At 45.4% G+C, this 12,392-nt stretch overlaps 1 protein-coding gene across 1 annotated transcript in view; it reads left to right on the top strand.

The window, feature by feature from the left end:
• Window positions 1-1,424: 1,424 nt before the first annotated feature.
• Window positions 1,425-12,392, top strand: part of IYD (iodotyrosine deiodinase) — a 46,879-nt gene continuing 35,911 nt past the window's right edge. Inside the window, exon 1 of the mRNA XM_040350858.1 lies at window positions 1,425-1,845. Coding sequence (XP_040206792.1) covers window positions 1,659-1,845 — 187 coding nt within the window. The 5' untranslated portion in view covers window positions 1,425-1,658. The remainder of the gene's footprint in view (window positions 1,846-12,392) is intronic.

Raw genomic sequence — 12,392 nt, 5'->3', positions numbered from 1 at the left:
ATGGGACTGCAAAGTAGCATGACAAGTCGTTACCCATGATTTCCAATGGCAACCATTCATATTAGCACAACTTCAAGTCATGCCGACTTCAAAGTAGTCCCTGCACCACTACTTTGGTTCGACTTTGATCCTACTTCAGCCCATTGAATATCAATGAAGTCTTATCATCAGAGCACAAGTCGCATGCCAAAGTCGGATATGTTAATAGGCGATCCGACTTTGGCATGCGACTTGTGCTCTGATGATCCTGAAGGGGAACTCCACGCCATTTTTTTTTAAACAGCATGGGCTCCCCCTCCAAGAGCATACCAGGCCCATCGGTCTGGTATGGATTTTAAGGGGAACCCCCATGCCGTTTTTTTGGTTCCCCTAAAATCCATACCAGACCCTTATCCGAGCACACATCCTGGCAGGTCAGGAAAGGGGGTGGGGACGAGCGCCCCCTTCCTGAATCATACCAGGCCGCATGCCTGGATGGGTGCTTTAGGGCGGGGGGGCCCTGTGCCCCCTCACCCCAAAGCACCTTGTCCCCATGTTGATGAGGACAAGGGCCTCTTCCCGACAACCCCGGACCGTGGTTGTCAGGGTCTGTGGACGGGGAGCTTATCGGAGTCTGGAAGCCCCTTTAACAAGGGTGGCCTCAGATGCCGGCCCCCCACCCTATGTGAATGAGTATGGGGTATATATTACCCCTACCCATTAACTTAAAAAAATGGTGTCAAAAATAAAACACTATTACACATGATTTTAAAGTAATTTATCAGGCAGCCCCGGCGTCTCTTCCAATCTGTTCTCCTCTCTCCGGCTCTTCTGTGTCCTGCGCTGATGTCTTCTACCTCTGTCGGTTCTTCTCCCCTCTCCGGTTCTTTTCCCTCTATCTGTTGTCTTCTGTCGGGTCTCCTCCGCTATCTTCTGCTCTTTTGCCCGCTATTTTGCATGCTCTTGCCCGCTCTTTTCCCTCTGTTCTTCTTCCGATGTTGACTCAATTCGCTCTCCCGCTCTAATGCTGTGTGCGTGGTGTGCAACGATTTATATTGGCATCGGGTAATGTCACCACCCCATTATGCCCCAACAAATTCCTATCCCTCGGAAGTATATACTTGCCTCAATCCAGAGCACTAAGTGTAATTTCTATCTGCTACCTTGTACTTCTGCTATTAGCATGAATTACTTCTGACACGTTTCCCTGACACCAAGAGAAAAATGGTGACAGGGGAAGGATCCCCAGCCTCCTGTGTGCTGTGTGAAGAGGATGTGTCTCTTCCCTCTAATCAGCTCTCAGAACTCTACTTACTGAGCTCTGCAGAGGGGTTTACAACTACTTAAAGGAAAATCTTCCAGCTTTGGAAAATTCTTTGATGGGAACACAGATGGCAATAAAGACCTGACAGAGGTTTTAACCCTTCTGGCTGTTTCCAAATCGAAATCAATTTCTGTTTGACTTAATGTCCTTTCCAGAAACCCCACTCAACACAAATCACTTAAGCTTTAATCAGCGTTCCATAAACAGTTCAATGGCACGACTCCAGTAGACTCTGGATGTTGTGAAATCTAAGCTTCCCTATTACAGAGTAGAAACCTCCCCTTTTCTCTGAACTTTGCCTTTTAAACAAAACAGGTGAGAATTGAGATTTATTTGTGTGGAGGAAATTAAAGCCATGGCTATATTTTCATTTCTATCCCCAGTTTTTATTGCTGTGATCTGTCTTTTAATTGTATTCATTCTGCAAAATAAGCGAGGCAATGAGAAAGTAAAAAAAGGCAAAGAAAAGATTAACAAAGAATCACGTCCATGGGTGGATGAAGACCTTCAAGACAGCACAGAACTTCCAGCAGAGGAGGATGGTAAGGAGCACACAAATTATGAGGGGGATTTAGTAAGACTGATCCAATCAGTGTCTAGTTTATTTCCAAAGCTTAACTGAGCAAGCTGAAGTTAGTAGCCGAGGTTACTATGCATAGCTGTTCCAGATTCAGTCTGCTGCAGTTTTAGTAAATCCCACGATATGTGCTTGCTGATGGTAAATGTTTAACTTAATCTGCTCACGCACCTCTATACCCCTTGAGAGCCAGGGCAAAGCTTACATTTCTGCTATGGGTCTATTGATTCAACCTTAACTAAGATAACAAAGTAATGCTTTTGTGTTTTTAGGTTACCAAAGCTTTCTTGTGTGATTATTATCTTGCTAAATACATTATATTACCAAAAGTATTGGGACGCCTGCTTTTACACGAACATGAACTTTAATGGCATCCCAGTCAATATTGAGTTGGCCCACCCTTTGCACCTATAACAGCTTCATCTCTTTTGGGTAGGCTGTCCACAAGGTTTAGGAGTGTGTCTATGGGAATGTTTGGCCATTCTTCCAGAAGCGCATTTGTGAGGTCAGGAAATTATGTTGGACGAGAAGGCCTGGCTTGCAGTCTTCACTCTAATTCATCCCAAAGATGTTCTTATGGGTTGAGGTCAGGATTCTGTGCAGGCCAGCCAAGTTTCTCCACCCCAGACCCCTCATACATGTCTTTATGGACCTTGCTTTGTGCACTGGTCCAAATCATTTGGTGGAGGGGTGATTATCGTGCGGGGTTGTTTTTCAGGAGTTGGGCTTGGCCTTGGCCGCTTAGTTTCAGTGAACAGTTTGGGGCTGGCCCTTTCTGTTCCAACATGACTACGCACCAGTGCACAAGGTCCATAAAGACATGGATGAATTAGAGCGGAGACTGCAAGCCAGGCCTTCTCATGTAACATCAGTGCCCAATAGACATGTGTAGTTTGTTTTGTTCCAAATTGAAATTCCGTCAGTTTGTCATCTGGTTGGTTGTTTTTAGAGTTGAAACATATTCTTTCTAATCTAAAAAAAAAATGAGTGGTGCAGGCAGAGAGTTTGGTGCCTCCAGTATGGGATGACCTTGCCCCCATGCTAGTTTTGCAGTTGCCAGATCTCAAGGATTCTTTATGGCTTGTCAAGCAATATCTTTTTTCACTGTTATCACTACACAATCCTGTAAGGTCATTTCAGAGATTCGTTGGCACCTGGGTGATATTTCACGAAATACCCAGGCCCAAGCCGTCCATTAAAATTTTAAATTGTGAACATTTGTCTACCACTGACCACCTGAATTAGGAAAATATCAGTAATGCCACTTCACATCTATGTTTTAGTGATATATGTATATATATATATATATATATATATATATATATATATATATATATTTCAGTGCTTCTGATTTCCTCCAGCCTCTTTTCAGCTACTTCTAGTCTACATGCACTCTGTCCAGTGGTGGGTGCATATCATTGCTTAGGGTTAAATTCCTGATGGTGACAGTGGCAGAAAGAGCCTATGTTGTAAGCATTGGCATGGCCACCTATAGCCTCCACTGGAAGTCACAACTAGGAACTTAAGTGCCGGTTCACACTACAGCAACTTGGGATCCGACTTGTCAGACCTCAAGTTGCCCCAAGTCGCTGGACATAAGAAATTTCATTGAAGTGAACGAGAGCTGTCTTAATGTACAGTAAGTTGCTCCGACTTTAGAAAAGGTTCCTGTACTACTTCAAGGCAACTTCTAGGCAACGTGTACCCATAATTTACAATGGAAGTTGCCTCCAAAGTCGGATCCTTATCTTAACTGAATCAACTTTACAGGAAAAGAAAATAGTTTACCCAGGCAAAACCCTCCTTCCCACAGAGCTGATAATTCTGTGATTGTGACCTGTCCTGGAGGCAACTTCAAGTTGCGTTGTAAGTTGCTCAAAGTCACACTGAAGTCGCGCTGAAGTCGCCTCCAAATCGCCTTGCAAAGTTGCGCTGTAAGTCGGGTTGCCCCTGTGTGAACCGGCACTAATGGCAGAATTACCAGATGTTATTTTAATAAGAGCTGTAAATGTAAAAATATGTAATACTTTCAAATTACCATGTCAAGGATTCCATATATAGGGTGCCAACATTTTAACTAAATGGCATTCAGTTAGCCTTTACATATACTTTAACGCAGCGGTCCCCAACCTGTTTGGCACCAGGAATTGGTTTCATGGCAGCTAATTTTTTTGGAGTCAGTCCTTAGCCCCTCTTCACATCACAACCCCTTTTACAGCACAGGATTCCCCTTTACATCAGTGTCAACAATCCCCCTTTAAATCACAGTTCCCCTTTTAACCACTTGTCCTCAGTTCCCCTTCATATCACAGCTCCACTGTCCCCATGCAAGTGGATCAGGTCTTACATCTAATTATAAATGAGGATGCAACAAAAAAAATCTCCTTATGCATGAACAATCTTAGGTACAGTGTGTGTGTTGGAATTGCATGTTGGGGGGAGACTGGTCACACAGGATGGTGCAGCAGTTCTGGAAGGGCTTATTAACTATCATTTGTAGCAGACATCGACTCATCAAGGGTAATCCAAACTATCCCTTTAAATCAAAGTAGCTCAATAGTCGAGAAATATCAGAACAATTTAAAAGAAAAGCAGAAAAATACTAAGGCCCAGATTCACAGAGAGCGGGCGCACATTACGCTGCCGTAACGCAAACAATGTACGCTACGCCGACGCAGCGCAGAGAGGCAAGCATGGAATTCACCAAGCCAGTGCTCTCAACGCCGCACTGGGTTTCGAAGGCATACGCCGGCGTAGGTGGAAGTGGGCGTAAGCCATGCAAATGAGGCGTGACCCCATGCAAATGATGGGCCGAGCGCCAGACAGATACGTATCACGAACTGCGCATGCGTCGAGACGTGGGCGCATCCCCCTGCGCATGCTCACAACCACGTTGGAACAACTGCCTAAACTACGCCGGATCACTGCGTACGTCGTGAATGTAACCTACGTAAAATACGCCGGCTTGTGTTCCCTGGTGCAGACCTGTGCATGTCTGCTGCTGGGTTACACCTCCTTTATGGGGAATAACTTTACGCCGGACGTACAACTTACACGCACTGCGTCGGGCGCACGTATGTTTGTGAATCGCCGTATTTCACTCATTTGCATATTTGAATGGCTAATCAATGGGAGCGCCACCATGCGTCCAGCCTAAATGTGCGCCCACCCTACGCCGGCGTAGGCAAGTTACGTCGGCGGGATGAAGCCTGTTTTTAGGCGCATCTTAGTTTGTGGGTCCGGCGCACAGATATGACGGCGCACATTTGCACTTACGTCGGCGTATCTTGTTTTACGTCGGCGTAAGTGCTTTGTGAATCCGGGCCTAAGTATCTACTAAGGTGCATTTTCCTAGCCTAGAACAAAGTGTCATGGTACACAAAATGTATGTAGGTTTTCTTTTTTCTGTAATTAAGTAGAACACAAAGCCCAGTGGAACAGAAGCTTTGTCCTACAGTATCAGTTTGTTTCCACATCATGTTGTTAAGATTGGATTCTAACTCCCCAGAAACCATTCTGTATTCTGTCTGTTCTGTATAAATTGGATTCCATAAACCTAAGTAATGAAGATATATTTAAGCACGGTTGTTTAGGGAATGTGAAAACATAATGGAGGCATTTATAAAAACTTTTCCAGGCAATGCAATGTGAACATTTCTGCAGTTTACAAAATATATCCAATTTTAATAATGCATTGAATAGAGAAAGAAGTGTGTAATTATATATTCTATATAATATACTTTTGATAAAACGCACGCACCTCTTCAAAAAAATGCAGTCTAGAAATTCCCTGGGTCCAGCTTCTTCAAGTTTCATAATATTCCGCAAATTTGAAATTGAGTATACTGTATTATCTAAGGCCTTTTGTATACTATGATGTAGATTCCTGAGCAATATAGCTGAATATAAACCAGGCGATAGAAATATAATATTCACATCTCCACATTGTAACTTCACAATACACAGCAACTACTTTTCTGCTCTGATAATGGCTTGCTAGAACCAATCTGAGTTATATATTCTGCTTTGGTAATGGCATGGCAAAATCCTTCTGAATTAATATACTATAGCAATGAATAAGTAGAGATATTTGCTTGGGGCCCCCAATTCATTTCATGAAGAGAAATAGAGATTAGAATCACAGGCTAATGACGACTGAAGCAATATTTAATGACCCCCTTTTACTGGCAGGCTTAGCAAATGCTGATATGCATTAAAATTTTGTTTTTGGAACTTTTGAAACCCTGAAATGTGAGAGAGACAAATCTCCAAGCACCAAGACGAACTAATGCCCTGTACACACGATCGGTCCATCTGATGAAAACGGTCTGATGGATTTTTCCATCGGTTAACCGATGAAGCTGACTGATGATCAGTCGTGCCTACACACCATTGGTTAAAAAAACGATCGTGTTAGAACGCGGTGACGTAAAACACAACGACGTGCTGAAAAAAATGAAGTTCAATGCTTCCAAGCATGCGTCGACTTGATTCTGAGCATGCGTGGATTTTTAACCAATGGACGTGCCTACAAACCATTGTTTTTTTTCTATCGGTTAGGTATCCATCGGTTAAATTTAAAACAAGATTGAATTTTTTTAACCGATGGATAAATAACCGATGGGGCCTACACACGATCGGTTTGGTCCGATGAAAACGGTCCATCAGACCGTTTATCGGTTTGACCGATCGTGTGTACGCGGCATTAGGGTATTGCCAGAATTTTACATTTTTTTGGGGGATGTGGTTTGATAGTGGCAGGTCTTGTCTGCGGGTTCATTTGTAATAATATGGCAGCCCAAAACAAACAGCATTGACTTGGTCACACTCAGTTTGCGCCAGTGCTCTGAGGCCGCGTACACACGACCAGTCCAAACTGATGAAAACGGACTGAAGTTCAGTTTCATCGGTCCAAAACGACCGTGTGTACGGCCCATCGGACTTTTGTCCTTCAGACCAAAGTTTTAGAACTTGCTTTAAAATCGAACCGATGGACGGCTGACCGATAGGTCAAAAACGATGGTTAGTACACAAAAGCATCGGTTCAAAACCCACGCATGCTCAGAATCAAGTCGACGCAAGCTTGGAAGCATTGAACTTCGTTTTTTTCAGCACGTCATGTGTTTTATGTCACTGCGTTCTGACCCGATCGGTTTTTGAACTGATGGTGTGTACGCACATCAGACCATCAGTCTGCTTCAGCGGTAAACCGATCCGTCGGACCATTCTCATCGGATGGATCGACCGCGTGAACGCGGCCTAAGACTTTAGAATATGTGGCAATACACAGGCAAAACAAATATATGAGCAGCACCCTGGCATTTGTGCCAATGTATTGTTAACACATGGGCAATAGTGTCAATATACAACACCATAATGGCAATTTTGGCAGTGTGTTAGTAACACAGTGGCAATTTTGGAATCATGGGCAACATTCAGTTTGGGTAATTTTCAGGCAATACACTAGAAATCAGGGCAATATTATCATTACAGGTACTTAGAGAGCACCGAAAATGTACTCAGCACTTTACACATACTGTACATTCACATTAGTCCCTGCCCTCAAGGAGCTTACAGTCTAAGGTCCCATGTCTTTGGAGTGTGGGAGGAAACTAGAGTACCCAGAGGAAACCCATGCAGGCACAGGGAGAACATGCAAACTCAGGCAGGTAGTGCCACAGTTGGGATTTAAACCAATGACCCTAGTGTTGCTAGGCAGAGGTACTAACCACTTAGGCCACTGAGCTGCCCTATGTACTTTACAAAACACCCGGGTTGGGCCCTGAACGGCAGGTATATTTCCCCACTATTTGGGTTATGGTCCTTGTGACGGTATCGGTATGACATCCCCGTCAAGCATTCCCTCCTCTCCATACAAGAACATCACAGGATCATCCACACATGAGTCAAGACTGAATGCTGGAACCAAGACTGATTTATTGGCAGCTTGCTGCTGGTTATAAATACAGTTTTACAAGCTAAATCCTTAATCAAGGAACAATGGGAGCTCCACCCCCTTTTCACACACTCTGGAGTTTCTCATACAGAATATAGCCAGACAATTCGAAACCGACCTGAGACACATTTTCTTTAAATAATGACATCAGGGAAGTTAATTACGGTTAATTAAGGTGTACAGAACACATTAGCTGGGCAGCCTGGCACCGCATAATGAAGCAATCAGAATACATAACATGAGTCACCTCTAATCACAGTAAACAGGTTTAACATCCCTTTGAAATAAGGAGCTAGCTGCAGACGGGTCATTAACATGTCAATAGCTTGTAACACATGAATCCATTTTACCTCTAACCCACAATTTAACCAAGCAGGGAGAATTACACTGACATATCCTTCACAATGGCCCCCCTTTTTCTCCCTGCTACGGCAAACCCGGTTGGACCTTCCCTGGTCCAGTAGGGTTGACGGGTTCAGAGCTTTTAGTCCGAGGTTAACTCCGTTTGGCGTGACTGACCTCCCTTGGTATCTGCTTCCGACTCAGGTATGCCACCGGGTCGTCAGATCACACGCCGGTCAGTCCCCAAGTCTTTGTGCGATCTGCAGAGTCACCAGAAGTCAGTGTGAAGACGGCGAATGGGTCTGTGCGCCGCCATCTAGGTGTCCCGCTATGGGAGGGGGCAGGTTATGGCTCTGAAGTGACAATCACAGGAGATTCATAAAAAGGAAAAGTTATATTTGTTGAAATGCTGTAGCACTGGTGCTCAGAGTCCGGGGGGGGGAATCAGAGCCCCATAAGGTCAGCCACCCCCTGCTCCCTCCGCAGCCGCCGGTTCTCCTCTTGGAGCTTCTCCAGCTCCATCTCCAGTTCATGGAGCCTGGGGGGGTCGGCCTGCTGTGACCTCAGGCGGTGGTTCTCCTCCTCCTTGCGGCTTATGCACTCCTCCAGCTCCATGTATTCACGGATCAGCTCCTGCTTGCTCAGGTCCTGCAGGCTTTCCACGTGGTCCTTCATCATCAGGAACTGGGTGGTGGTGTAAGGGGCAACCGGTGGGCCCTTGGCGAACATCTCGGCCCGCATCTGGGGCGCCCGCTGTGATTCCATCTCCTCCAGTCGCTTCTTCTCCTCCCAGGTCCGCTGGTTATATGACTTCCAGGACCTCTTCTTCTTGGAGGGTAGCTGGCGGTGCCTCTTTCTGCCCAGCCCCCTCCAAGGCCCCTCCGGCTCACGGCTGTCGCCCATGACCAGCTGACAATGGTGTTCCCTGTTGTCCGTAATAACAGATTGTACCATGAGGGCTTCGTAAGGGGTGCCCAATGGTTCTTCCTGACCCAGCTCCTGGGGATCCCAAGCCGAGTCTACACAATGGGCTGCTGCTGGTGGGCGGTACCCAGGTTGAGACCAATTTGATCTGGTGTTGTCATTCAGAGGGCAATTCTGCTTGAAGTGACCCAACTGTTTGCACCGGAAGCAGCGTTGTTCGTTGTCCTCCTGGCGTGGATAGCGAGGGCTCGATGTCATCGGTCTGTTAGGCGGTTGGTATCTAGCGGCTGGTGGGTGTGAGGGCGCCGTTGGTCGTGGAGGTTGTACCCGTGGTGTGACCTGGTTTGTCTTGCGAGTATCCGCATATTCATCCGCCAACTTCGCGGCCTCTGGTAGAGTCATGGGCCTGCGATCTCTCACCCAATCTTTGACATCCGTCTGGATGTGATTGTAAAATTGCTCCAGGAGCATTAGTTGCAAAATGTCCTCTGCGGTGGTGGCCTGGCTGCTGTTAACCCAGTTAGAGGCCGACAGGGACAACTGGCATGCCCATTCCGCGTAAGAGTCTTTCGTGGTTTTGCGTGAGTCCCTGAACTTCTGTCGGTGGGACTCTGGGGTTACTGCATAACGAGCTAGGAGCACTTCTTTAACCCTGGCGTAGCTATGGATATCCTGATCTGGCACGGTCCGGAAAGCATCAGAAACTTTGCCTGACAGTTTGCCTGACAATATTGCAACCCACTCTCCTCTAGCTATTCGGTGCAGATTACATTGTCGCTCAAAATCTGCCAGGTAGTTATCAATCTCACAGTCCTTTTCATCAAAAGCTTTAAAAGCGCTAAACGGAATCTTCCTTGCGTCTGCTGTGCTGTACTCACTGTTTGGAGAATGTGCGGCTGCTTGTTGGACTGCTGCCAGTTTTAACTGTAGTTCTGCGTCTCTTATTTGTTTATCCTTCTGTAGTTCTGCGTCTCTTATTTCTTTAGCCTTCTGTAGCTCTGCGTCTCTTATTTGTTTAGCCTTCTGTAGTTCTGTGTCTCTTATTTGTTTAGCCTCCTCCGCTAACAGGTCCATCACTTTCAGCACCACATCCGGCGTTGGGTTCGGGCCGAACCACGCTAGCTTCTCTCTCATTAGCTTGTTGGCTGGTGATTCCTCTTCCTGAATCACTGGTGTCTCCATCTCTTGTACTGCTGGCGTTGTGCAATCCCGTCCTCCTGGTCTAGCTCCATTATTTCTGCTATGATGATCCGCTTGGTTTTGTTGCTAGCAATCCTTCCACAAACTTCCAGTAGTTCTTTCAGTGTATTTCTTTTAAGCAGGGTGTAGCAGCCTTCCATTCACTGTTCCCAGTGTCTGCTTGGAATCCTGGTGTAAGGGAGAGTAGAAGGGAAAATCCCTCTGCTGCCAACCAATTGTGACGGTATCGGTATGACATCCACGTCAAGCATTCCCTCCTCTCCATACAAGAACATCACAGGATCATCCACACATGAGTCAAGACTGAATGCTGGAACCAAGACTGATTTATTGGCAGCTTGCTGCTGGTTATAAATACAGTTTTACAAGCTAAATCCTTAATCAAGGAACAATGGGAGCTCCACCCCCTTTTCACACACTCTGGAGTTTCTCATACAGAATATAGCCAGACAATTCGAAGCCGACCTGAGACACATTTTCTTTAAATAATGACATCAGGGAAGTTAATTACAAGGTGTACAGAACACATTAGCTGGGCAGCCTGGCACCGCATAATGAAGCAATCAGAATACATAACATGAGTCACCTCTAATCACAGTAAACAGGTTTAACATCCCTTTGAAATAAGGAGCTAGCTACAGACGGGTCATTAACATGTCAATAGCTTGTAACACATGAATCCATTTTACCTCTAACCCACAATTTAACCAAGCAGGGAGAATTACACTGACATATCCTTCACAGTCCTTTTAAGCGGGACGGTTTTAAGGTAATGTTGAGTACTCAGGGGATCTAACCCATGCAAGGAGAGGTATTCCAGGGTTGTCAAACTAGAGGGAAGAGGACTGGCTTTCAGTAATCATTAGTTTGCTTAGTCCTTGTTAGAGGCCCACAATTTGAGAGGTTCAAAATGTTTTGGGTAAGAAAGAACCTCCAAACCCTGATTACAGGGACTGTGGGCCAAATCCTCAAAAGAGATATGACGGAGTAACTGCTGTTACTCCGTCGTATCCCTGGTCCTAACTATGGAACTGATCCACAGAATCAGTTTCCCATAGTTAGGACGAAGATCCGACATGTGTAATTGAATTACACTGTCGGATCTTAGGATGCAGTACCGCATCCGCCGCTGGGGGCATTTTGCGTCGAAATGCCGCCTCGGGTATGCAAATTAGGACTTACGGAGATCCACAAAGCTTTTCAGCTTCGTTTTTTCTCCGTAAGTTTTATTTTGCAAACGCAAAATTAGGGCTGCTTTTACAAGGTGTAAACTGTTTACACCTTGTAAAAACAGACCTTTCTTGCTAGTGACGCAATTTTTTTTAATTTTAAATTTTTTTTTTGGCGCTGTATCTTTTTTTTTACCCGACGCAACTTTATTGTCCCGTCGCGATCCACAAAGCCCGATGTAACGTAATTTCGCGCTATGCACGTCAGGAAAATGACGTCACGAGCATGCGCAGTACGGCCGGCGCGGGAGCGCGCCTCATTTAAATGGGAATTGCCCCCTGGAGAAGAGGAATGCCTTGCGCCGGCCGAATTTAAGTTACACCGCTCAAAATTTCTAGGTAAGTGCTTTGTGGATCGGGCACTTAGGTAGAAATTTTGCGGCGGTGTAACTTAAATAGGAAAAATTACGTTGCGCCGCTTCTTTGTGGATTACCCCCTTTGATCCTAAAGGAGTTGATCTAGGTGTATTAGAGCCAAGAAAAGAAAGATGAAGCAGTAGGCACCTGCTTGTGAGCAGAGTGAACTGAGCTTAGCATTAAGCCACAGTTGCTGAAAGCCCACAGGAAACCCCAAAATCCCAGAGTGGGACTGGTATAGTGGTATGGTGGTATGGTGCGACATAACTTGTTTTATAATTTGAACCACAGTATGGACTTTTTACATTTTCTTTAACAAAATATGTTTTTCTGTTTGCCTGTTTTGTTTGGAATAACAAAAAAAGAATTGTTTGCTTTTATCAGTGTGCTAGGCTGATGATCTTGGACTCCGCAAGTGACAGTGCCTAACACAATGGCAATCAGGGCAATACGTGGGTAACTGTAAATGAAACAAAGAGCTCACTGACATAGTGTAATATCCTC

Source organism: Rana temporaria, chromosome 4 (assembly GCF_905171775.1).
Source record: "Rana temporaria chromosome 4, aRanTem1.1, whole genome shotgun sequence".
NCBI classification, from domain to species: domain Eukaryota; kingdom Metazoa; phylum Chordata; class Amphibia; order Anura; family Ranidae; genus Rana; species Rana temporaria.
Note: the sequence above shows the minus strand (reverse complement) of the source record. Positions and strands in the feature narration are given on the sequence as shown.